The 25,416-nt window shown below is 53.4% G+C and overlaps 10 protein-coding genes across 10 annotated transcripts; 6 read left to right on the top strand and 4 right to left on the bottom strand.

Annotated features, from left to right (window-relative positions):
• Positions 1 to 8: 8 nt before the first annotated feature.
• J4E88_004205 (uncharacterized protein) lies at positions 9 to 853 on the top strand (the record flags this gene model as incomplete). The annotated part of the gene is made up of 4 exons (XM_049397852.1): positions 9 to 29; positions 171 to 305; positions 354 to 454; positions 505 to 853. The coding sequence occupies 4 exons, from the start codon at positions 9 to 11 to the stop codon at positions 851 to 853; spliced, it is 606 nt and encodes a 201-aa protein (XP_049256297.1).
• Positions 854 to 1,422: 569 nt separating this feature from the next.
• Positions 1,423 to 3,294, top strand: J4E88_004204 (uncharacterized protein; the record flags this gene model as incomplete). Its single annotated transcript, XM_049397851.1, has 3 exons — positions 1,423 to 1,559; positions 1,605 to 2,197; positions 2,249 to 3,294. 3 exons carry the CDS (start codon positions 1,423 to 1,425, stop codon positions 3,292 to 3,294), a joined length of 1,776 nt encoding a protein of 591 aa, XP_049256296.1.
• A 2,573-nt stretch (positions 3,295 to 5,867) lies between these two features.
• J4E88_004203 (uncharacterized protein) lies at positions 5,868 to 6,594 on the bottom strand (the record flags this gene model as incomplete). Its single annotated transcript, XM_049397850.1, has 3 exons — positions 5,868 to 5,961; positions 6,011 to 6,115; positions 6,266 to 6,594. The coding sequence occupies 3 exons, from the start codon at positions 6,592 to 6,594 to the stop codon at positions 5,868 to 5,870; spliced, it is 528 nt and encodes a 175-aa protein (XP_049256295.1).
• A 3,807-nt stretch (positions 6,595 to 10,401) lies between these two features.
• J4E88_004202 (uncharacterized protein) lies at positions 10,402 to 12,241 on the top strand (the record flags this gene model as incomplete). Its single annotated transcript, XM_049397849.1, has 4 exons — positions 10,402 to 10,462; positions 10,534 to 10,581; positions 10,646 to 11,635; positions 11,685 to 12,241. The coding sequence occupies 4 exons, from the start codon at positions 10,402 to 10,404 to the stop codon at positions 12,239 to 12,241; spliced, it is 1,656 nt and encodes a 551-aa protein (XP_049256294.1).
• Positions 12,242 to 12,462: 221 nt separating this feature from the next.
• J4E88_004201 (uncharacterized protein) lies at positions 12,463 to 13,216 on the bottom strand (the record flags this gene model as incomplete). Its single annotated transcript, XM_049397848.1, has 2 exons — positions 12,463 to 13,115; positions 13,165 to 13,216. 2 exons carry the CDS (start codon positions 13,214 to 13,216, stop codon positions 12,463 to 12,465), a joined length of 705 nt encoding a protein of 234 aa, XP_049256293.1.
• Positions 13,217 to 13,556: 340 nt separating this feature from the next.
• On the bottom strand, positions 13,557 to 14,399 carry J4E88_004200 (uncharacterized protein; the record flags this gene model as incomplete). The annotated part of the gene is made up of 2 exons (XM_049397847.1): positions 13,557 to 14,311; positions 14,369 to 14,399. 2 exons carry the CDS (start codon positions 14,397 to 14,399, stop codon positions 13,557 to 13,559), a joined length of 786 nt encoding a protein of 261 aa, XP_049256292.1.
• Positions 14,400 to 14,983: 584 nt separating this feature from the next.
• On the bottom strand, positions 14,984 to 16,123 carry J4E88_004199 (uncharacterized protein; the record flags this gene model as incomplete). Its single annotated transcript, XM_049397846.1, has 1 exon — positions 14,984 to 16,123. One exon carries the CDS (start codon positions 16,121 to 16,123, stop codon positions 14,984 to 14,986), a length of 1,140 nt encoding a protein of 379 aa, XP_049256291.1.
• A 2,034-nt stretch (positions 16,124 to 18,157) lies between these two features.
• On the top strand, positions 18,158 to 19,699 carry J4E88_004198 (uncharacterized protein; the record flags this gene model as incomplete). Its single annotated transcript, XM_049397845.1, has 2 exons — positions 18,158 to 18,277; positions 18,332 to 19,699. The coding sequence occupies 2 exons, from the start codon at positions 18,158 to 18,160 to the stop codon at positions 19,697 to 19,699; spliced, it is 1,488 nt and encodes a 495-aa protein (XP_049256290.1).
• A 1,487-nt stretch (positions 19,700 to 21,186) lies between these two features.
• J4E88_004197 (uncharacterized protein) lies at positions 21,187 to 22,695 on the top strand (the record flags this gene model as incomplete). Its single annotated transcript, XM_049397844.1, has 4 exons — positions 21,187 to 21,248; positions 21,373 to 21,453; positions 21,521 to 22,330; positions 22,383 to 22,695. The coding sequence occupies 4 exons, from the start codon at positions 21,187 to 21,189 to the stop codon at positions 22,693 to 22,695; spliced, it is 1,266 nt and encodes a 421-aa protein (XP_049256289.1).
• A 756-nt stretch (positions 22,696 to 23,451) lies between these two features.
• Positions 23,452 to 25,135, top strand: J4E88_004196 (uncharacterized protein; the record flags this gene model as incomplete). The annotated part of the gene is made up of 5 exons (XM_049397843.1): positions 23,452 to 23,637; positions 23,686 to 23,810; positions 23,880 to 24,236; positions 24,297 to 24,557; positions 24,607 to 25,135. The coding sequence occupies 5 exons, from the start codon at positions 23,452 to 23,454 to the stop codon at positions 25,133 to 25,135; spliced, it is 1,458 nt and encodes a 485-aa protein (XP_049256288.1).
• Between the last annotated feature and the right edge of the window lie 281 nt (positions 25,136 to 25,416).

Below are 25,416 nucleotides of genomic sequence, written 5' to 3'. Positions count from 1 at the left end.
TAGCCATCATGACGCTCTACTACAGTCTTGTAAGCAGCCCCTCCCCTTGCAGGAAAGCAGCGGTCGAGAGAGATGCCAATGGTGTCGTCTCGTCACTGCTCGCGTGCTCGCCTACGCGCCTTACCTTACAACCGCGTATGTGGCCTTTGTGCTAACTCTTCATCTTCTAGGTTTTCCTCCTCCTGGTGACGGAGATGCTCATCTTCTGCGCCCTCATCGTCCCTCTGCCCTTCACATGGCGCCGCAAGCTCTTCACCTTCATTTCGGAGAGCCCTATAATAGCAAAGCTGCAATATGGCATGAAGGTATGGGAGTCACTGTATCCACGTGGAGGACCCGTCTGACATGCATAGATTACGTTCATCTTCATCCTGATCCTGTTCATTGACAGTGTCAACCGCGTATACCGCGTGCAGATTGAGCTCTCTGGCTCAGACGACCAGGGCCGCGGATCGTAAGTTGTAGCATCCCACCTACGAAGTGCTGTACTAACGACACAAGAAGCGTTGCTGCTGGAGGCATCGAGCGCATGGAGGTCCAGGCCCGCAAGTTCTACTCGCAGCGCAACATGTACCTTTGCGGTTTCACCCTCTTCCTGTCGCTCATCCTCAACCGTACCTACGTCATGATCCTCGATGTTCTCCGTCTCGAAGAGGAGGTCAAGACCCTCAAGGGTGACCCCAGCACCAAGAAGGGCTCTTCGCTGAAGAACGTTGGTGGTGCTGGCGAGGTTGGAGCTCTCAAGGAGGAGCTTGCTGCCAAGGACCGCGACATGGCGAACCTCAAGAAGCAGGTTGAGAACATGCAGAAGGAGTACAACCGCATGGGCGACCAGGTCTCTGGCAAGCAGTAGACGCGTACGAATGGCTTCGAACGGACACGAAATGCAGGCTACGGCTATCCTGTAGGACGGCAGGCGCACGCCCGGGAGAGGCCGTCACTACAACTATACCTTCAGAGCTGAAGTTTCAAGGGCTCTATGCTGGTGGATGCCACGCATACGACTATTTTATCTTTGTCTTCTGGGTGTTGCGGTGTGGTAACTAGTTTTGGGGTGGGAGGAGAGCTACAGTGCTGACGTAACTTTCGCACATGGCTCAGCAGCAATAGACAGTAAACACGATTGAATTCATGTGCTCTTTGATCAGTATCGGACCTTGTTCGGAAAGCTTCTTCTGTTGTTGCTTACGTTGGGACCTTCGGACGTCTTGGACCTCGGGAGCTTGCGCGATGACAAAACACCCCAACTAGTAGCATGTGAAAGCTAGCGCAGTGCTTCAGGTATCCCGAGCACTTAAGGCTTATCAAGATTTCGCATAAAGGCAGTGGAGGAGCATACAAGCGTTTACCAGTCTTACGAAAGGCCCAATTGCATATCCCTTCAGCTTCACTTGCTATTGGTTCCGTGCAGCCACAGCCAAGATGTCGGGAAGCAGCCAGACATCCCCGCGCTTCTTCAACTATCCGCGCTCCAAACCTCACGACGCGCCATACAAGGCCCCGCCGCCCGGGAAGAACCCCGTAGTCAAGGGCGCCTTGCTGCACTATCTTTCCAACCTGTTAGTCAATTCAACATTCTTTTGTCACCAAGCTAACAGCTCCAGAGTCGCGACTGTACCGCTAGTCCCTGGCATCCTGTGGAGCAATGCCGGCTTCAGCTCCTTGCGAGAATGCAGGCAACTCGACGGCATCGACCCGCGCTATGATCCCACCGTAATCCCGCTGCCTGAATCCGACGATGCTCCCCTCAACTACACCGACAAATCCAACTTTCGCGCATCGTACCCGCACACGTCCTCCAACCGATTCTACTCGATCAAAGACTTCCACGATGCCTACTCGAGCGGCACACTCACACCGACCGACGTGGTAGAGCACCTCCTGCCCCTCATACGCAGAGATGTTGCACAGCGCTCGCCCTATTCGACAGCCTTCATGGACAGCAAAGTGGACATGATCAGACAAGCTGCCGAAGCCTCCGCGCAACGGTACAAGCAGGGGCAGCCATTGGGTATACTGGATGGCGTGCCGTTCGGAGTGAAGGACGACCTCAAGGTCACGGGTTACAAGCATTATGTTGGCACCACTTACGACTACAGCCATGGAGGAAACAAGGAAACGAGCTGGTGTGCGAAGATGCTTGAGAAGGAGGGCGCCGTCTTGGTCGGCACGCTGACCATGCATGAGATGGGCATGGGTGAGTGAAGCGTCGCTTCTGTGGTTTCATCGACAATACTGATTGATCTAGATACCACAAATAACAACCCTAACTGGGGCACACCACCGAACCCGTACAACAGTTCATACTATCCAGGAGGCTCATCTGGAGGCGCTGCGTCTGCAGTAGGACATGGCCTCATACCCTTTGCTATTGGATCAGATGGAGGTGGCTCAGTTCGAATTCCCAGCAACTACTGTGGTCTATATGGTCTGAAGCCATCGCACTCCCGTGTCTCCGTCGCGCCCATGCCAGACGCCGGGAAATCTGTCACCGTTCGCGGGCCCCTCGCAAGCAACATGTCAGATCTCGAGATCGCATACCGCGTCCTCGCCCAGCCCGACCCATCAACATACCCCTCATCGCTATTCAACCCACCCAAGAAGCACACTGGGCCTCGAAACAAAGTACTAGGTGTATACAAAGCCTGGATCGACCGCGCAGACCCTCCAGTACAGGAGGCCTGTCAATCAGCCTTGCGGTACTTCGAGTCAGAATTGGGATACCAAATAGTCGACATCAGTATCCCGCTGCTGACGGAGGGTCAACTGGCTCACGCAATGACGATCATGGCCGAAGGCGCAGCAGGACACAGGACGTCCATCTACGACCTCACGCCCGCCAACAGGATTCTCATGAGTGTGGCGAAACAGACCCCAGCAACTGACTTTCTGCTTGCCCAGCGTCTTCGCAACGTTCTCATGGAGCATCTTGCCGACCTTTTCCGCAAGTATCCTGGTCTCATCATCGTCACGCCTACGACGCCAAATGCGGGCTGGCCTATTGATGAAGCTGAACTTTCACATGGGGTGACGAACGGCAATATGCAAATCAGGAATATGGAGTATGTTTGGCTGGCGAACTTCACAGGGATCCCATGCATACAATTCCCCGTTGCATATGTAGATGGCGTAAAGGGCACTGGCAAGGTCCCGATCGGGCTCAGTGGGAATGGAGAGTGGGGAAGTGAAGATGCGCTGATTGAGTTTGGGTTTGATGGAGAGCAGTGGCTGCTTGATGGATATAAGGGTGGGAAGGTCATGCCAGAAGGATGGGTGGACGTCATGAAAGCTTAGGAGAGCGAGTCGACTTTAGAGTATGAATAAACACCTCTCCTGGTGGTACTCTATCTCACTGATCCAGGGAATGGTTATGACTATCCAACACCTCTAGGTCCAGTAGCCGGTGTGGATGCTTGGTGTACTGGAATACAGGTATGAATGCATACTACCTTGATACTTAGCAGTCAAGAAGTCTCTGGTGGACGCAAGGGTCAAGAAGATCTTCAAGTTCGCGATATGGTCAATCGATACCTTGCCGCAGCCCATGTGTGAAATTTTCCCATTTGGTGTGGGTGTAGCATCCAGGGCATCGACGATGTGGCATACTCCGTTACCACTATTTACATCAGTCAAACGTAGGTACAAGTCTCCAATGCCCGGATCGGAGGGAAATGACTCGCTCCATGCATGCACAGCATCGTGGATCAGACGATGACCAGACAAGCTCATGTGCGGACACGTACACCTAGTCACCACACTTCATCTGCAACAACCCGTTGGCGACTGCAGGAGACCGTGTCAACTGCGGGTCAGTAGCGCCTTCCTCAGATCTACAGAAGAGGAAGTCGACGAGACCAAAGTGGAAAGTTTCGAGAGCTCCATGGAAGCATACGTGTTCAGCTCCGCAAGCACAGTACCGAGATTGACATGAATGCCGGCGCATGTGAGCGGTTGTTATCGTGGTATTTGCGTGTCGTCGGAGTACCAGGGCAAGATGGGGAAGTCGTGATGCAAGGCTGATAAAGATCGTCGGCGTGTTCCCCTCACCGCACCGATACCGAAGATGAACAACAACAACAATACAATGTGCCCACCGAGCGCGATGGCCTGCCTTTGGCTTGAGCTCATGAGCTTGTCAATCCCAATAATTATCGATAGCAACTAGCACTCCCACCCATCTCGCTTCCTAAGTTGATGTCGCGGAACCCCCTCCCCAAGCGCAAGGCGGCCAATTTCGCCCCCACGAATCATAATATCCGCACCTTAATCTCCCATTTCCCTCGACGGGTTCCGCACCAATCATGGCATGCAAGAAGCTGCGGACCAACACCCGAGTCGAGCAAGGTAGAAAGTTTCAAGATTTATTCCCATAACCTTCCTCCACCTTGCACTTGCCTTGCGTCCTTCCTTCCGGTAACAACTCGGCAAGTGCGATGGATGCACATGTGAGCCTTCCCACGGCAGAGCAAAGTGGAGTGCACCTGCATTACCGCAGCGTGGGCTTAGCGCACAAGTCAGACACATGAGATCTGTGACACGACGTTGCAACGGCGAATCGCACACTAGAGGCTTGTGTATGATTGATGATTGCATCGCGTGGGCGCCCACGCGCTAAAGCGGAACGTAGGCAAGCAAGCGAGAGGCGCAAGAGAAGAAAAAACAGCATGAGTCGTTAGATTTGCGCGTGATGGAATAGAGTTCTTTGGTGCTTTAGTCCATCGTGGGCATTCCGATCGCTTTCGCTTGGATGCAAGCGGAGAGAAACAAGAAAGCGTCAAAGTAGGAACAACGGAGAGCGGAGACGGGCGTGCGTTACCAGGGAGGTGGGTGTTGTCTGCGTGGTTTTCTTAGTCCAGTCAAGCTTAGTGTGGCGGCTGTCAGTTTTCCTTGTCTTGCGTGCTTTGGGTTGGAGCATGGTCCGACAAAGAGAGGGGCAGCGGTGCGGGTCTGCTCGAACAGTTTTTCTTGCGTTGCGGCAGCCTTGTCATGTTCCTTCGTGGAGCCTTGGACGGGTCATCTGCTACGCAGCTCACCGTATCTGGCATGGGCATGCAGGGTCCTGCCTGTTTCGATGCTAGATTGGGCATACATGCACTGGCACACATGCAGTCATGGAGTTGTCATCTACATTGGAAGATGATGATGGCAATGTTGGGCGGCAGGAACAAAACGGTTGTGCGACGGTTCTGTGCATGAATAACCATTGTGCTTATTCGCTCGTGCAAACCATGTTACTTCTAATTTTCTCTCAAATAAGATGAAGCCTTACATAGCGCCGAGTATCAGACAAAGCACCGATACTTCAGCTATAGGCTGGAAGAGGTTGATTCAACTCTTCCATTGGTAGCAAAAACAAAGGGGGCTTGAGTACCGTACAGAATCCTGCCATGGTATAGAATGGAAACAAACAGGAACTCCTATAACACCGTAGTCGCCATGGCCCCGTAAAGTGGTCGGGTGAAAGTGTAAAGTTATTGTAATGTAAAACCCAATGGTCAAGGGCGCAATGTGCCGTGGTATAATCGCAAAATCGAGTGCGACAACACTGAGCCAGCGGTGCCGAGTTCAAATGGTTGTCGGAAGGGTGGTAAGACAGAAGCTGTATGCTGAATCGAAGTGTAATGACGAACGCCGGTTCCCCAATCCTGTGCCGCTATGCAGATGCTCATAAACGCGGTATCAACGTGCGTGTTTCGTGTATTGGAAGGAGGTGGTGATGATCAGTATGTGAGACAGTAGACCATCATGATTGCGTGGTAGTAGGGGTTCGAGAGCCGAGTGGCGTCCATGATGAGTCGGGGCCTGGGAGGAATGCCGACGTAGTGGAGGCTCACAGCGCCTGTGGGTAGGAGTACGAGGACTGATTGTTATTTGATAACCCTGCCCTTGCCCTTGACCTTGGACGCTTTGCCAGCGCCCGTGGAGGTGAGCTTGCTGGTCTGCATCAGCTCGCCAATATATCTGCGCGCCGTTAGCCAGTCGTCACAATGGAGATGCGGAGAGTACATACGATTGGAGAAACTTGTTGCCGCCCTCGAGCTTCTCGTGTTCGTTCTTGACGACCTCGACGCGGTCGACAATCTGCATGAGGCTGGCTTGGAGGGCTTTTGCTTGTCTAGCGAAACGGTTAGTCTGGTAAGGGCTGGGACGAAAGTCAAAAACGCGCACACAAACGAGAGAGGTAGCACAGTGGGCGACAGCGACACCGAGGGGGGTCGCAGCGTTGCATGCCACGTACGTGGAGATGCAGGGTTGAGTTACTTACTCTATCAGAGCTTGGCGAGCATCCTGGCCCATCTTCTCAATCTCTTCGCTACTCCGGCGAGGGCTCATGGTGCGCGCATCGCCGTCGTCGTACTCCTCCTCTTCCTCCTTCATCTCGACGTTGGGGCTGTCGCGGGGTATTATGATGGTGCCGCTCGACTTTCTGCTGCCTAGCCGGGGCCGGGCCTGTAGTGTGGGGTCGTTCTTCATCTCCTGGTCGCTGATGGAAGAGTTGGAGGAGGAAGTCGACATGTCGTCGGGGTAGGAGGGGCGGCGGTCGTCTTGCGTTGAAGTAGACGGGTAGGAGGTGATGGAAATGTGCGGGTTCATGGCACGAGACAGTATAGTGCGGCTCTCAGAGTGTAGGTTAGGGATGGAGCCAGGTGGGCGAGCGTCGGCAAGAGTATGCCGTGGGTGGATTCAGGCCAAGATAAAGCCACACGGTTGATGTGGAAGGATGTTAGAGTGGGTGGGCCCCTGTCTGCGCTAAGCCAGATAATGCTTCAGGGTCTCCCGAGACGAGGATCCCTGCGCGCGGGCGTCGAATGTGCACGCAGCGAGCGCTCCTAGCAGATAGCTCGGGGTGGCGGCGGCGGCAGCAGGCAATAGCGCTCTCGTATGGCTACCAGCGGCGTGTACTCACGAGACGACTGTGACTGTGTTTTGTTGTCGACACGCAGGCAAGGTTTGCGTTGCTGATCGGCAAGGGCAAAAGCACCCACCAGAGGCGCGGATGATTAGAAGCGGTCAATTAGCGCTGCGATGGCCGAACAGCTATTGCCAGGCCTGCGAGAGGGCAACTGGGGCGTGTTGGCGAATGTGGTGCGGGCAGTGGATGAGCGCAGCGTGGACCGTGTCGTCGGCGTGATTCAGGGCGTGCGCGCGGGCGAGGGGGTTGAAGACGTCGCTGCGGCGCTGCACTGCAGAGGTCATGATGAAGGCCGAAAGCGGTGCATGACGTCGCCGGCCGCTGTGAGACATGGGAGAGCTGATCACTTGCTCCATTCCGCCACGTCCCACCGCACACTGAGCACGGCTGCGCGTTGCGGGCGGCTGACATCACTGAACACTGCCGTGGGTTCCGTCAACCGCCAATGGCGTCGTCGCTGACGTCTCTGCGCGTGTGCTGGGCGCGGCGACGACGGTGCCTGCGTCCAGCGTTGAAAGTCACGATGCGAGCGGGCAGCCTCATCGCTGCGTGCACGCAGACAGCAGTGCATCACCACCACGCTGTCTCCGCCCAAACTTCCTAGGTATTGTACCCACAGCGCACAGCGACGCGTTACAGACCGACTGACTGCGGGTCATGCTGTCCATGCGCGCATCACCAGCCGCTCGTGTTGGGCGTGGTTGCTGATCCCTCTTTGTGAGCCATCCGTTTCGTCGAGCTTGCGCACCAGGAATATATAAGATCGGCTAAGGGGACCCTGCGGCGGCGGCGTTGGCCTGCCATTTTGGCTTGCATGGTATTTTGTAGATTGCCGTTGCCACCAATCCTCGCCCGTTGGCACCACCAGCACGCACACAGCCAGCGCCCGGCACACACAAAAGCCCTTTTCGAGCCTCGTCTCCAGCCCCTCACACTCCCTCGCGAGCGCCAGAGACCCTTAGATCTCGTGTGCGTTGACTCCGCACTATGCCATGACCAATGACGAAATTCTCGTTTGATCAGCACGTCACCCTGGCCGCTGAGCAACCGCTCACGGTGCTTCTATTCGACCTTTGCGCGCCGGGCCAAGAGCTTCTTTTCGTGCAATATGACAGCCGTGATTCTGTCATAAGTGCATGGAACATTTCCCGCCTCCGCCGCGACTCTGTCGCACTTTGTCCAATCCGTACTTCTCCTGCATTGGACAACGGCGATCTCCAGGATCATGACGTTGAACGTTCCAACGTGAGAAAACATACTCGTCTGAGTGGCCTACCGCTTCCCCATTATCAATAAGTTGTTTCAGCGCGCATAGCTCCACCTCGCCGGTACGATCCGCATCTCGCTAGGTTGCGACTTGCGCTGGGTGAGCTTTCTGAAGCATCCAAAGGTCACCGCTGTTCTGCCTCGCGACGATCCTTCGGGAACACGGCTGCTTGGGGCAAGACTGAGGAACGAGTGTCATTTTCCCGCGGGTATTCGAGTAGGACCGGCTGATGCCGGCCTTGCAACTACTATCTTTGCTTTATTCGGTCCGGCCTTGCGCAGCATGCTTCACCACGCGTCTACATACCTTGCCAGCGTGCCACTGCTGTTTTCAGTCGGCGACGATCCGCACGGGGTTTCAAGGCGACACACATGCTCTGTAACGTGAGAGCGACAGGCCGACGCGCCTGCAAGACATCATGACAATTAGCATTTCTGCGCGACTCGCATGGGAGTGTGACTGCATCACACTGTCCTTCCACTGGGATACCGTTTGCTTTGCTTTGCTTTGCTTTGACTTCCTTCTGCAAAACTTTCTACTCCAACGTCTCCAACATCTCCGACATCTCCAACTCAACAAAACCGTCACCACAGCTCGCTTATTTCACTCAATCAATCGGTTTGCATGCTGCTAGCACTCTTCCCGTTGTCTCTGCATCATCGCTGGTCCGGCAATTCGCTGTAGGGTGTCCACTTTTCGTTCTTCGGTGGTTCTCCAGCAGATGGTACCTGAGTCATGCTGCTGCTGTCCAGGGTCCACCTGGTACACGCAACCAATACACTTGTATCGGTCCGACACCTCACTTGATATTTCAGAACAAGGCGACATCAATCACGACACTTCGATCATGGAAGGCTGCCGAACCCAGTAATCAATCGCTGCCGAACCAAGTCACAACATGCCGCTGTTGCGCCGGCGTGCGAGCAATTGTGGAGCTGCGGTTTATATGTCCGGTAGGGCTGCATTCGGAGACTGTGCGGCGATTTGTGTTGCAGAGTGACGCCGCTGGGATGTGGTGATGTAACTCGCAAAGGACGCCTGGTATGCATCACGGGGCATGAAGAGCTGGACGCGAGGCACCGACAAATTCGCCGGTGGTGGATTCCGACAACCACGCGTCCCTATAACATGCGATATATACCTATTAGACCTGGCCTCTGGAAGAAACAGTATCCCGATGTCTCTGTGCACTGGACGAAAATTGCTTTCAACTCCGGTGTGCGAGGTCTATATATATCTACCTTGGAAACGCCGCCAATTTCCCTTCAGTGGATATAAGAGATGACCGTCATTCGAAGAGACAGTCATCACACGAGGTGTAGGTAGATCATTGAACATACCGATACCAGATATGTGTATGAAGCGCTGCCATATCGATTAGCAGTCTTTCCCCACTTGATTCGGATATGGCGCTTCCAGACCAGACAGCTGGGGATTCCCCGGATCCCCTGCGGCCACAAACATAGTTTTCTGAAGATCATCGTTGCCCATCTCCGTGGCCGAGGAGTCAAGACCATATAGGAACTTAATGAGGCAACTAAAGCGCGGACGCGAGGTCCCGACAAACTCTTTAGATTCTCTTATTGATCGCCATTTATCAACGATCTTCGGAGAACATTGGTCTGAGAAATCGGCGATCGATCTGCAGTTGCGTGAATGTAGTTGACCGCAATCTCCAGATAAGGGTTCGTGGAGACAATCCGATGTCGAGGCATTTAGCCTCACCCTCATCTAGCCTTCCCGCCTCACATCAAGCCCTGAAGGTACATCAACCATGTAAATGCGATTTAAACTCAGGAAAAATCAGTTGCTATGCGTCCCAGCTGTTCACTGCTATGCTGCTGTACACGACGGCGCGTGCATTCATCTTTTTGTATCCTATGCGTGATGAGTCAAAACATGACCATGGTGCACGAAGAACAATTCGTCCGCAGTACACATTTCTCAACTCTCGAGCGTGAGCGTGAGCGGAATGCGAAACACCCATGTGGGCGATATGGTCCAGGATACCGTGTTGGACAGCCCTCGGCATTGCGTCACTGCCAACTCCAACTCCTGGCCCAAGCTCAAGCTGTCTCTTAACAATCTGGACGCGAAAACTCCAGTGTAGCGACAGCGACGTGTAGTGAAGCGGTGATTTGTTTGCAGAACGTCCATCGCACCTAACTCATTAGACCTGGACTTTGCACGTTGCTGAGTAAGAGCTCGCAGCTACCCCACCATGCACGGCATCCTCGAGCTGTCGCTGCAGCTCCTCAACTCGTTTAGCCCGGCCAATCTCGGTGCGTACGCCTCATCCACTAGCCACCTACTGTTGCTGTGGCTTAAATTAACAGTCACTAATTATGAACAGGTCGATCTGGGGCTCAAGTACCTCTTCAAGGCGAACAGGATGTGAAGTGTCGGTACTCCCTAATCTTACTGGTTAGGCCAGCACATTGAAGCAGCAACTAACAATCGCACAGCAATACCAACGAAGTCATCTGTTCCCGACTACTTTGTCACGGACGATGGACACTTCCAAGGTCCTACCAAGACGGGCGCTGCACCGTTCATGGCGCAGACAAACCTAGCACCTTTTGCCGGCGTGTCATACATTCCAAATACGCCTCTGGAAACACAAATCCCTATTGCTGGCAATGCGGAAAACAAGAACATATTCCAAAGTATGGCAAACATTAGCCCTTACTTTCCTAATCCCCGAGGCTTCGGAGTAAACGAGTACTCTATACCGCCTGGCACCAACGTAACATGGCTCAACATGGTCCATCGCCATGGAAGTCGGTACCCCGAAGTCAGTGGTGAAGCTGCAGAGCGGACTTTAGGGAAGAAGCTCACGGACGCGGCTGGCAAGTTCACAGGTCACGGACCCCTTTCGTTCCTCAACGATTGGCAGTTCCTACTGGGTGCTGAGATCCTCGTTCCCAATGGCAAGCAAGAGCTATTTACTTCTGGTACTCTGCACTACTACCAGTATGGCCATTTATATCCCAACAATGGAAGCAAGGTTATCGTCCGAAGTACGACCCAACGACGCATGACCGAGTCGGCGGAGTACTTCCTTGCCGGCTTTTTCGGTCTAGGCTGGGCGCAAAATGCAACGCTTGAGCTGGCAATTGAGGCGCCTGGCTTCAACAATACGCTTGCTGGCTACAAGCAGTGCAACCATTCGAGTTGGCCGACGGCGCGACAAGGGCTCATGGAATGGATCGGCGTGTACCTTCATGATGCTCATCAGAGGTTCAGAAGCAACATCACCGGTGACCTTGACTGGACAATCACCGATACATACAACGCTCAAGCTTTGTGTTCGTACGAGACGATTTCGCTTGGCTTCTCTCACTGGTGCGGCCTGTTTACCTACGAGGAGTGGGAAGGCTACGAGTACGCCCTGGATCTTTCATTCCAGGCAGGCACAGGATTTGGCTCTTCAGTCGGTCGTGCTATTGGAATCGGTAAGGATTGACGATGCCTCTTCTACCTCACAATACTAATACTGCACAGGCTACGTGGAGGAAGTCCTCGCCCGCATGCAGCACCACGTTATCACCTCCCCTTCTGCCCAAATCAACGTAACCCTTGACAATAACACGGTCACCTTTCCCATCGATCAGAACCTCAACCTAGACTTTAGCCACGACGCCGGTATCATCAGTATTCTCGTCGCATTCGGCATCACGCAGTTCAGCGAGGTGCTTCCCACGACCCACATCAAGACGCCCCGCGAATTCATCCTCTCGCATCTCCAGCCGTTCGCTGGTCGTCTCGACATCGAAGTCATCAAAGCACCTGCGCCCGTCAACCCTAACCGGACGGACGAGAAGATATATCTTGACGGGCCGCCGACGAGCTACGTTCATTTCATTCTCAACCAGAGGACTATTCCATTGGGGCGTAGTCACAAGGAATGTGGTGATAGAGACGACGGATGGTGCGAGATGGAGACATTCCTGAAGGTCCAGCAAAAGCAGATTGAGCTTGCGGATTACGACTTCGCTTGCTTTGGAGAGTACGACGATCCGATGTACGGAGAGGTCACAGACGGAAGGCCGCTGAGATAGGCGCTGGGATGCCGTTGAGAATGGGGGCGGCACAATGATTTGGATACGTCGCGATGAGAAGATCTTCGTTGCTAATGAATTTACGCCATTGAAGGCTCATCTTTGAGTTATTCTATTCGCAACTTCGCTATGCTTGTGACCACACGTCTCGGCAAGGTCTTGTTCGCTCTTGCAATTGCTAATAGCACAGCAAGAAGTCCCCGCCTCATCGTCATTCTTGCTCAGTATCCAAAAGGTTCCGAATCATACTCAAATTCGTCATCCGAGTCATCCATTGCACCCCAGACACCAACGTAACGCACATCGCCAGACAATCCTTTGCACCTCAATTTGTTGCCTGGAAAGCAGAGCTCCAAAACACCCTCACCCAAGAACATGAGTTGACAATCAAAGGCAGCCTCTTCCACAGTGCCATAGGCAAACGTTCCAGCTGGGTCTTGTGACGCGAACTGCGGAGGGCTCTTGATGTCCATCCAAAACCCGTCTTCCGGTTCGTCTATGAGATCGAGCTTGACTCCAATTTCTTTATCACCTTTAGGCAACAGTGGCTCTAAGTACTGCCTACCGATTTTCAGGCTTCCGGCTTCCCAGTCTTCGATGTTATTTCTCTTTTCCCACCACTGGTCTGGGTTCTGAGCATATATGTCCAAATGTTGAGATGAGTAAAGCGTATAGTTGCCGCTGATATCTCCCAGAGGTATCTTCTCGCCATTTTGTAGTCTTTCCTTGAGAGCTTGTGCTTGATCCTCGAAACGGGTTGCTTCGGTCATGTGTTCGGCAGCAACTTCTTGATGATTTACGTAGTATTCCTCTTCCTCGTCCGTTTCTGTTTCTTCATCTTCGCACTCTTCTTCGTTCTTCACAACCGGCGTCTCTTTTAGAGTATGTAAGCTTTCATTTCAACAAAAGTCGTGGCATCATACCAGTATGTAGGCCAAACCCTCTCGCACCGTCGTGACTATGCCACGTCGCCATACCGAAACGGAACAAAGCTCTTCTGGTTTGAACACTCCAGGGAGAGGATTACGGTTCGATTCTTCGCCTATGCAGGTCTATGCGCAGATGGAAGAAGGAGATTCGTTGGTGGAGAAAGATAATCTGTGATGCTCAAGGTCGGGTTGAGGGTCGCGCCGAGACGCGTTGCATTGTTTTTGGTCTACCAAGAGTAGTGCATTGGGTTCGGCCCGACGCCCCGTCGTCATCACACGTCGAATTCACGATCAGAGATCCTCGCACTACAAAACCAAAAGGATATATTACAAAGTCGTCAATGACAAGATTGAAGTGTATACAAATTCGGAGATCGCATGCTTTCTCATTCTCCATCTTCGTCATCGTCCTCATCGTCGCTCTCGTCAAAGCTCCCAGAATCCGAGTCTTCCAAGTCAGCGGGCATTCCAAACGCCGCCAGCATATTCGACGGGTGCGTATGCCTGGTATACTTGCAATTTCGCCACTCGTCATCGAATTCTTCGGCTGCGCGCTTCACAGCTTTCCGATCTTGAACCAGAATCCCAGCAAAGTAGATACCATCCATGTGCAACTCCAAGTAGCCATTTCCGAGAAACCTGAGTTCGACGTAGATCTGGTCTTCTTCACCCTCATCGAAGAGCTGGACGCTTTCGGGAAGCGTGGATGTATATTTCGGTTTGTTGAACTTGGTCGCCTGGGCGTCTACAGGCCCACCCCAGATCTCGAGTTGCATGCCCATATTACCAGCATAGGGACCAAAATCTTCGACGATGAGGTGCTTTCCAAACTCGATGCTTCCGACACCGTCGGTCCAGTCGTTATCTTCGAGGTCTTGGTCCTTCTTGCTTGCATATTCTTCCACCCATTGCGCGGAGTAGAGATGCCACTTTCCGCGTATGTCACCTACTTTGCGCTCTTTGTCCCCAAGCTTTTCGGCGGCGGCCTTGACTTTTGCTTCTTCTTTAGCTTGATCTGCTTTCACTTCTTCGAGCAGCGCTTCGGGGTCTTCTTCGTCGGTTTCCTCTGCGCCTGAGCTCTCAGCTTCCGATTCTGTTCCCAGTTCCACTTCGCTGTTCTCCTCTCGGTTCCGTTCCTGCGCTAGTGGAATCGGTTAGAGCGTCACAATAAGCTAGCTGGAGGCGTCCATGAACTCACCTGTATTCGCGCTGGGTTGTGTAGCAGGCATATTGATGTTGATTCGTTTCGTGGCCTCCGCTACAATAGAGATGCATGTACTACGGAGAGGGAGTGTTTACATTTAAGGTTTCTAGAAAAGCCATTGTGACGTAGCTGCGGAGATCTTCCCGACTGGGGTGTTCGCGCTACGGCAGGAACGCCTGACGCGACGACGCGTTGCCCCATCTCCTCGCCCCAGCTTTGCGTCCAACACGGCGCTATGGCGCTCCCTCGCTCATGCTTGGAATCAAATGTCGCTTCCATCACCAGCGATCCTTCGGCAGCTTTATGAGCTTTCGCATGTGAAACGAATGCTAGGCGGATTCGCTCCCTAGGTCATCTAAACGAAAAGAAAGCAGACCTTGGAAGGCGCACCGGATCCCCAGAAACCGGTCAATACCGCGCGCCCGTACTCATCATGTCTAGGGGTATACAAGCGTCTCAAACAGTTCCCAGAATGTTCACCCCGACCCAAGTAGTCTCAAAGCCTAGTGTTTTCCTAAAGGTCGAATCCTTAGTTTCGTAGCGGCAATCACGACCCTGAGCTTCGCACACCCTCGCACACCCTCGCACACCACAGCCAAGTACGGTGGTCTACCTCACTTCCGTCTCCCCACTTCGTGCTAGCATTTCCATCTTCAGCTTCTCCAGATCCAAGTGCGGAGCAACCTTGTTCGCCCACCAAAGCGCTACCCAGCCTCTACTCGTCTCCTTCAGCTTATCCGCCAACACCTGCTCCTGCTCTTGTTCTGCTGACTCATCATCGTAGTGCTTCTCCATATCCTCGCGCGACATGGTAAGGAAGCTAGTATTCACCTTCTCGCTGAAAGCATCCGATGCCCATACGCCGGGTGTGTAGGCTGAAGTTGTGCGATGGAACTTAGGTCGCGGGCGATGGTTTTCGGCAAGTGTATGGTCGGCGTGGGGCAGCACAACTGCGTTGCGAGAGAGCGGCTGGAAGGGCGAAGGATTGACGATGTAATGATGCTCGGGTGATATAGTCACCGAATCTGTTGTGCGGACCCGTTTAGGCGATGGTGAGGCGGATTGGCTGCCTGGAATGGTGCGAGTGCGTAGGCGCTTAAGGATCGATTTGGGGACTGCGGAGTTATGCTGGGATGCTAGCGGGGTCGCAGTCATCGCTGTGGCTGTGGGATGTGCGTCTAAACTTTCTTTCGGTTCCGGTTCTGGTGCTGAAATCCACTGAGACTCCGGTGGCTGACTGCGCAAAGCTTCCACTAACGGATCCAATCCAGTTGACTCCGGCATCGTGAGCACCTGCTGCGGTTCATTCAATCCTGTTGCGGATACGGATGATGTTACCTCGTCTCTCCACGCTTCTTCCATCTCTTTCTCGATCACCGTTCTCAACCATACCATCAACAAACGCGCACCCTCCTTCTCCAACTCGGTCGGCTCTCCCTCCTCTGCACCGTCAACGTATCTTAGACCCGGCACTCTACCCAGCAAGACCTTCTTGTAGTTCCAAATATTGAGCGCTTCTCTCAGCTTGGTCAGGTCCTGGACTGGCACACTTGTGTCGTTAAGTAAGTCTTCGAACAATTCCACAGTATTGGTCAGTGCAATTTTTGCCCTGCGCCAGTTCCTTCTGACGGCCTTGTGGCCAGGGCTCGCATGGTCGCCTTTGCCGCCTTCTTTGGACTGAAAAAGACCACCGCGCAAATCAAACTGTTCCTGTACAGCCTCGATGTCTCGGGCTTGTGAAATTATCATGCATGATGGGCAGAGCTGCGGCGAGGGGAGCCTGGAAGCAAGAGTGGTCGGTACGGGGTGTGCGCATGTGCTTAGAACAGGCGTGGCAGGGTTGAATCGTACCATCTTGGAGGAGCCGTGGGTGTTGAGCGTCGGGGTTTAGTGGACGAGTTGCTGTATGCGACAGTTTGCTGCGGCTCTGCGTGAGCAAGGGTCACCTGTGTCTGTGCGTTAATGTCCTTCTTGTCTCAGATAGGAGAAGCGAGTTGAGGTCCAGGCCGCCACAATATGACGTAATAGTGGAGTTTCAAGTGAATAACCACGGTACTGCGATGACCTGTAAACAACGAGTCACTCACAACCCCCATAATGCCAATGAGATAACGGTGGTAAGCCCCCTTCCCACGAGGGGCCCCAAAGAAAGAGGTGTGAAGTAGATTAGAATAGCTATCGCATGGCTCGTTTAAATGGATGAAATCAAATTCGACCGGCCTTCACGAAGGCGCACCTCATATGAGGGTAAACTGAACATGCGCGCTGAAGGTGACGTTACTATCAGAACGCAAGTCTGCAAAATTTTACGACAATGTAATCTTACCAGTTATTCTTTTTCGTACTTCGTTGACGCGGATGGACATTTGATCCTCAAGCGTGCATGAGATGTGATGGCAATGCTAGGCACTGGCGGGAACCGGTAGAAAGTGAAGTTGGTAGTTAACTCATGAAACCGCCCGACTACAGAGCGCCGCTTTCCATGTTTCCTTCTAGAAACGTCCGATGTATGTGAGACAGCTAAGGAAAGAACGTGAGTGCTTGACCAGCCAATCCGAGAGGTGATCAGCTTCCATCGCAACGCATCCTTTCAGTCACCGTGATGGCATACTGTCTGATTACACCCCCTACTTGAAGTTCACAGGCTGTCCATCCAAAATACATGTACACATTCACAAAGGCAAGGCCAAAGTACATGCTTCCAAGACGTGCCGATGGAATAAGCAAGACTGTTGGTGGAAAGGTTCGGCGACCTGTGATTGCAATGCGGATAGGAGACCAGAAAGAAGCAAAGAAACCGACTAACGGTGATGTCATGGATCATATCGTAATGTTTAGTATACCGACAGAGCCGAGTGAGGGAGATCGATATATAATGGGAAGAGATGCCCACTTGGCGAGGCTGAGGCCGAAATGTCGCAGTACGTCCACACCAGCATTCTAACGAGGTACAAGCTCTTCCAGTACATATCTGGAGAATCCACTCACTGTTCAATATGGAGATATAGACGCAGGTTTTGTATCACACCTCGCAACAGGTACGCTATGTGCCAGCTGCGCAATACGAGTACATGCGCTTGCCTTGCTGAATAGTCTGGTTAGTTCATCATGGCTGCTCACACGCGCTCCAAGACGATTCGGCACTCTACCAGCAAAAGCATCGGAATCATTCGTACATTGGTCCGGAGCAAATAACCGTGCAGCCCGTTCTCCTTCGGCACGATGTATCTTCCGCACAGCTGAGGCACGTGGCGCGATATGGCTCTCCCGTGGCTGCCACGATGTTCCACACATGGCCGGACATTACTCGTCCATGGAAAAGTAAAGGCCAGTCGGTAGTGCAATTGAATGACACCATATGGGCGACGAGACAGTTGGAGTCCTGCTTGTAGAGAAGAGGTCTCGAGGTGGGGGGTCCCATGCAGGCAATACGCTAGTCAAGGCCGCGGCAAAAACGAGGCTGGGATCACGCCACGAAGAGAGCCGTTACATGAGCACCAACACACGCGCCACGAATACTGCATCGCATCGCATCGCATCGTCCATCATCGACCTGCAGTCTTTTGCATTGCAGCAACATGCATTGCTGATAGACAGTGATAGAGCAGAGAGGATAGATACGCATGTTGTGGACGTGATCGTCGTACCGCAATCTTCGCATCCATGGACGATCGTTTAGATGAGGGGCCGCATGAGAACCGTGGTACTGCTCCGGGTCCTCATAGGGGAACTGTTGTACAAATAGATTCCGCGGCGCCTCGAGTAAGAGCAACACGGAACAGCATGTCGACTTCCTCATGGCTGTCGTCATTGACGCAGCATGGATCCAAGCCACCGTTTATGCTCAAAGCTAGAAGCTCGGATGCATTCATCATCGGGACTGTGTCTTTGGCCGTCTTTACAGTAAGTCCTCAATGCCGGTGTAGCTAGGTGCAGAACAAGAGCTGATTCAAGAAGGACATGTTTCTGTACGGCGTCATTGTACCCGTCATCCCATTCGCAATACGTTCGCGTAGTCACATTGAGGAGGACCAAGTTCAATATTGGGTCTCGGTACTGGTTGCTGTATATGGCGCCGCTCTTCTTGCATTCTCGCCCATATGCGGATGGCTTGCGGACCGCGGGTCGACGCGTCGCTTTCCGCTTCTTCTGGGCTTGTTCGTTCTCCTAGGAGCTACAATCCTGCTGAACCTTGGCAAATCGATTGGAGCTTTGATTGTCGGAAGGCTCCTGCAGGGGGCTTCGGCAGCTGTGGTATGGGTTGTTGGTCTGGCCCTGTTGGCTGATACGGTGCCCCAGGAACGACTCGCAACTGCTGCTGGGTGGCTGACCATAGGCATGTCTATCGGAATGCTCATATCGCCTCTACTCGGTGGCATAGTCTACGACAAGGCTGGTTATAATGCCGTCTTCGGCATGTGCTATGCATTAGTCGGCTTGGATGTGATTCTCAGACTGTTGCTCGTGGAGAAGAAGGTGGCTGCGAGATGGGACGCAACAGTCATGGGACGCTCATCTGGCGAGGGAGACGCATCCTCAGAGGATAAAGAACTAGGCTCCATCGCCATCGCAAGTCGAAGCGACAGCTTAGGTCTCACCAGGACGGCAACTCAGCAAGACGCGGAGTCTGCTGAAGCGCACCAAGAAAGTCCGCCTCGGCAACGTGTGCGCGATCGCCTTCCTCCCGTGCTTTCACTCCTGTATTCCCGACGCCTGCTTGCCTCGCTATTCTGTGCGCTCATTCAAGCAACATTGTTGACGGCCTTCGACTCTGTTCTCGCCATCCACGCCGCCAACACATTCAACTGGTCCTCGACAGGCGCTGCGCTTCTTTTCCTCCCGATCGTCATACCGAGTTTCCTCTCGCCGTTGTGGGGCTGGTTGAGTGACACATATGGAGGGCGCTATGTGGTTGTCGTGGGCTTTCTTGGGGGATGCCCTCCCCTCGTCTGCCTCCGGTTTGTCGATGAGAACACGATGAAGGACAAGGTGCTGCTATGCGCGTTACTGGCGGTCACGGGGCTCTTTGTAGGCATGACGTTCGCGCCGGTCATGGCAGAGGTATCGGCTGTCGCTGAGGCCAAGGAAAGAAAGATGATCGCAGATGGACGCCCAGGATTCGGCAAAGGCGGTGCATTTGCGCAGGCTTACGCACTATACAACTCCGCGTTCGCTGCCGGCTGCATGGCGGGACCTCTGTTGGCCGGGTTTCTTGCGGAGGACAGCGGCTGGGGGACTATGGCGGCCGTCTTGGGCGCGCTGTCTGCTGTCACTGCCGTCCCGGGTTTTCTCTGGCTAGGTGGATGGGTGCTAGCAAAGAACTAGACACGGTCGATAGGATAGTGTCTCCGAACATCGGCCGCATACACAGACATCTAGTCGGCTGCACTCTGCATGTTGTGAGTCGTGATACATGGCGTCATTGCCTCGGCTTCGTCCCCACTGCCGTTGTTGCCCGACGCCCGGACCCTGCAACTGGCCGGGAGGCGCCACGCCACACCTTGATCGCACTCTCCCTTCTGTCTTCCACCACACGTCCATCTCCGCTCGCCACCGCTTGCATCGCTACATCGGCATCTCGCTGTCAAGCGCCTCATTGGGTCTCCGAAACAGGGTTCCATCTCTCCCATGTGGCGATGGCATTCGCTCCTGCATCATACCCGGCGCTCCCCCCAATCTATCACTGCACGTCCAGGTCCAATCGCCACTTCACCCGGAAGATGCATGCTGCGTGCAATCAAACCCCTTTTACAACTCTCTTTCCAAGATTTGCACCGCCAGTGCAGTTGCAGCAACAGAGTTCATTGGCGTCAGAACACTAATGAGAGCCTTATACAATGCCATCACTACGTCATGCACCGAGAAGTAGACATAGGAGGCGCGGAGCAAACACCGCAACCCCGCTTGACAACAGGTTCCCTCTGACGGCCTGGAACAACGCATGGAGATAGGCGAGCGTGTTGCGATTCCCCTTCGACGATGTAATAGGTTGTCAAAAGATTAGTCTGCAGATCTGGGGTCAGATGGTCCATGCCTTGCATCTTAGGTTCCAAGATCGTCAGGAACAGCCTCTCTGAGTACTAACACACGGTGCTAACTTTACTCCGAACGCTTTAGGCTCGCATCCCACAAGCCGCTTGGTGCTTTAGAAGGGGTCCAACTTGATCAGGTGTTTCAGATTCAAGCAACTACCCACACCGCTACAAATTTCACCATGGCTGATGATCACTCCACGGCAAATTTTTCTACTTCAGGCTTCTCCACGGCAGTCACATTTCATGTGCGAGCATGCACTACAAGATGTCTAGTTTAGAATGCTCATCGCTACCAGAATCTGAGTGCGATGTAGGTCGTTCATTCGTGTGAATGCGTCACATGCGCTTCGGCGTGCTGAGCAAACCCGCCTCCTGACCGCGTCGTCATCCATGTAGCTTTCTGTCCCGATCCGCGTCTCCGGGGGAAGACGTTCACTACAATCCCCCAGATTGCGTTTCTAGTTAGATCGAAGGGTCCAACACCAATCACAACCCAGGAGACCCGTGGGCTTACCAACTTAGATACCCAGTTCGGACTAGAGGATATCCGTCACATGGCCATAACACAGCAGTCGCGACTCCATTGAGTTCGCTGCCTCCAGGAAAGCGCGCAAACTCCACCTTGGCCGCATCCACAGTGTTCGCTCGGCAACTTGTTAAATGCACTCACTTGGTCCCATCTACAGACATACCATCACATCTTATTTGGATTGAGCGCCACCGCATCTTCAGAGCCCGTACTGCTACCCTTGATTTCCAACAATACTACCCGACAACATGATTATCAGTCGTGCACTTACTGCGTTATCGCTATGCGCCGCCGCGATTGCAGCTCCAACGTAAGTCACGCGGACGATGCGGAAGAGAACGTCTTTCCTTTTCCGGCGATAGAGCAGTCACTTCCGCATTCGACACTCCTTTCGTCCCAACGCACATATGACGCAACCGCTAACCCATCTGAAGAGAGAAGCGCGGTGTCGACTTCAAGTGGGGGTCTGACAAGATTCGTGGTGTTAACATTGGTGGATGGTTGGTCTTGGAACCGTACGTATTCCCGAGAGTCTTCGTCACCAATCGCCACCCAGTTGTGTTGCTAACTATCTCTACACAGTTGGATTACGCCTTCTATCTTTGATGGAGCGAACCAAGGCCGTCCGCAGAGGGACATCGTTGACGAATACACATTGGGCGAGAAGCTTGGTAGAGATGCGGCGGGAAGTATCCTACGCAAGCACTGGGACTCGTTCGTATCATGGCACGACTTCAACAAGATCAAGCAGTCAGGCTTCAATGTCGTTCGTATCCCCATCGGGTTCTGGGCATACGACACTTTTGGTACACCTTACGTCAGCGGTGCGAGTGTCTACATCGACGCTGCCATCGACTGGTCTCGAAGTCTAGGGCTGAAGATCATCATCGACCTCCATGGTGCACCAGGCTCTCAAAACGGATTCGACAACTCCGGCCAACGAATGGACTACCCTGGATGGCAACGTGGTGACACCGTAAAGCAGACTGTCCAAGTTCTACGGACAATCTCGCAAAAGTATGCTCGGACAGAGTATCAGGACGTCGTTGTCGGTATCCAACTGCTCAACGAGCCCGCGTTGTACACTGGCATCAGCGAAGACGTGACCAGGCAGTTCTATCGCGATGGTTACGGTCAGGTTCGTGAGGTTTCCGACACCCCAGTCATCATTCACGACGGGTTCAAGCCTCCGAACACGTGGAACGCCTTCCTCACTCCTTCGGATGCGAACGCGGTGAACGTCGCGGTTGACCACCACGAATATCAAGTGTTTGACAGCAATCTCCTCCGCATGTCACCCGCGGACCACGCACGCTACGCTTGCAGCAACTCTCAGACTATCGGCGGTGCGGACAAATGGACGTTTGTTGGCGAGTGGACATCGGCTATGACGTGAGCAGTCCGCATTCTTACAGTTTACAAGACGTCTACTAACGTGTACTAGGGATTGCGCAAAGTACCTCAACGGCTTCGACCGTGGCGCCCGCTACGATGGAACCCTCCCAGGCAGCTCCAGGATTGGATCTTGCGATTGGCAAAACGACCTATCACGGTGGTCAGCCTCCTACAAGGACGACAGCCGACGTTACATTGAAGCCCAGATCGCCGCTTTCGAGAGCAAGACTCAGGGCTGGTTCTGGTGGAACTTCAAGACGGAGGGTGCGGCTGAATGGGATGCATTCCGACTTATCGACGCTGGCGTCTTTCCGGCAATTAGAAACGGGCAGGTGGAGTATAAGTTCGGCCGTATTTGTTAGGAGCGGAATGGGACGGTGACTTATCAACCTCCGGGTAATTGGGGTGACACCTAGAGTCCTGGATAGACGGGGGCATCTACACGAGTAAGGTAACGCACGTTGTTCAGTTGATTGATGGGCTATATACCAGAATACTACGTTTGCGCGCATTCGGAGCTCAGATGTTCTGCACCGTGACAAAAGCAAGTCGCGCGAACCACGGGGATATGCGATCGCGTGACGTCCGCCAACCGTTGCACCGCTTCCGACCGGTATGACCTCCCAGCTGGAGAACTTACCGCCAGCCGCCAACGGAACACATTATGCGACAGCGCACAACGACGCCGCCAATAGTTCGCTATCTCTCCACAAAAAGCACGTTGTCGGCTCCAGTTCTTCCCCAGATTCCCAGCCAAAGGGCGCCGCTTGCGAACCTAGAACCAGGAATCCCACACACAATCTGCTGATCGGCGTCAAAAATGCGACCGAGAAGTCTTGGATAGTGTTCATTCTGACCGTATATTACGATAAGATCTGCAGGCCAAGCTTAGTGGCTGAACAAGCGGAGCGCGCATGTTTGCTATATTGTAGCACGGTGCGGGGAAAAGTCTTGGTGAGATCCTGTGCCAATACCACGCCAAGCAGTTGATTGGAACATGCGTGTGAACATACCATGCCACCCATCATGCATTCAAAAGCAGTGCGCATGCCCTCTGCATGCCGGTACGTTCTACCTGTTGACCTTTCCGAGAGAGACGCTCGAAAGCTTCAGCCAAAATGGATACAAAACGCCAACCCGTAGTCGAGCCGACAGACGAGAAGCCCACGATCGTGGCGCACTTGGAAGACAAGAGTGAGCTTGGTCCAGATAAGCATGCTGGTGCTGTGGACTACACCGGCGCAGAGGCGAAGACAGACCCAGAAGAGATTGCGCTCGTAAGGAAGATTGACTGGAGACTGATGGTACGTATTGCGGATACAGATGTAGGAAGGCTGCTAATGTCATCGTAGCCAACACTATGCGTCATGTACTTCCTCAACTACGTTGATCGTAATGCCATCGCTCAAGCGAGGTTGAACAATCTGGAAGAGGACTTGGGAATGTCTGGCGTCCAGTTCAACACTTGTGTTAGCATGTTAGTATTACACGGCAACTCGCTCATACTCGAGGAGCGAAAGTGACGGACAGGCTAACCTTCTTGCAGTCTCTTCGTGGGATATGTGCTTATGCAAATTCCGAGTAACATGCTTATAACAAGGATACGTCCCGGTATCTACATGAGCAGCTGGATGTTCATCTGGGCCATCGTATCAGCTTGCACAGCGCTGGTTCAGAACTTCGGCGGACTGGTCGCATGTCGATTCTTCTTGGGTATTACTGAGGCACCCTTCTACCCCGGAGCGACGTACATGCTCTCAATCTTCTACACCAGGAAGGAAGTGGCGACACGTATCGCGTTGCTATACTGTGCGCAGATTCTGGCTACAGGCTTCAGTGGATTGATCGCGGCCGGCGTTTTCCAACTGGATGGCGCCAGAGGTATCTCGGGATGGCGATGGCTGTTCATCATGAAAGTCTATCTTCTCTTGCCTGAACATACATCGCGCTAACTCATCAACAGCGAAGGAGCCGTGACCGCATTGGTCGCCATCTGGGGTTTCTTCATGCTTCCCAATACCCCACTCACCACGAGCTGGCTTAACCCACAGGAGCGCGAACTCGCTCATGCACGTATGGAGCGTGACCGAGTTGGCGATTCCACCGAGCCTGTCAGCATGATGGAGGGACTGAGGCAGGCGTGCCGTGACAAGAGGACGTGGCTGTTCTGTCTCATGCAGAACTTCCATCTCAGTGCTTGCTCGTTCAACTCTTTCTTCCCAACGTAAGTACATTCGAACACTCACAGGAAAGTTCGCTGACAATGATGGTAGTGTCATCAAGACCCTCGGTTTCAACACGACAATTACTCTCCTACTGACCTGCCCTCCCTTCCTGCTTGCCGGCGCGGCAGGTATCGCTACAGGCTGGAGTTCAGGACGTATGCATGAGCGCACCTGGCATATCACTGGTGGACTGCTAGTCGCCATTGTCGGATTCGTCATCGCTGCCAGTACGATGAATACAGCGGGTCGATATGTTGCCTGCTTCATCTTCCCCATGGGCGCCTATTCCGTCAACTCCGTCATCATCGGTTGGGCGTCTTCGACCCTCAGTCAGACGAAAGAGAAGAAGGCTGTCGTGTTGGCGATGACGAACGTCGGAGGCCAGATCGGATACATCTACGGCGCTTACCTCTGGCCAGATACCGACAAGCCTCGATACGGAATTGGATTCGGTGCATCTGCTGGATTCGCGCTGCTGTCGATCGCTTGTGCCTGGGCGATTCGCGTGATGCTCATCAAGGAGAACCAGAGGCTTAAGGCGTCGACGAATGAGCGTGTCAACTTGTACGGATACTAAGCGGGTAGCTGAACTTGAGGGGAAGTTACAGACCGGACGTTGGCTTGCATATGATGGGACGATTTGGCATATCACGGATCGCGTCACGATTCGATAGGTACAAATGTTCGAAATTCAACTATATACCCGCTCTGCCATTCTTCTCTACACATGGATGAAACTGCAAACCGTCGGGGATGTATCCACTGTGCTCTAGATGGCACTGGATGCTGGCCCAAAACTTGAGGAACATACCGCCTGGCTCGGTCGTCAAGCTAGTAAAGCATTCGCATCTCGCCCTG

Source organism: Alternaria novae-zelandiae, assembly GCF_023758075.1.
Source record: "Alternaria novae-zelandiae strain BMP 2774 chromosome Unknown scaffold_7, whole genome shotgun sequence".
Classification (NCBI taxonomy): Eukaryota; Fungi; Ascomycota; class Dothideomycetes; order Pleosporales; family Pleosporaceae; genus Alternaria; species Alternaria novae-zelandiae.
The sequence above is the reverse complement of the archived record's forward strand: the minus strand, read 5'-3'. Positions and strand labels throughout refer to the sequence as shown.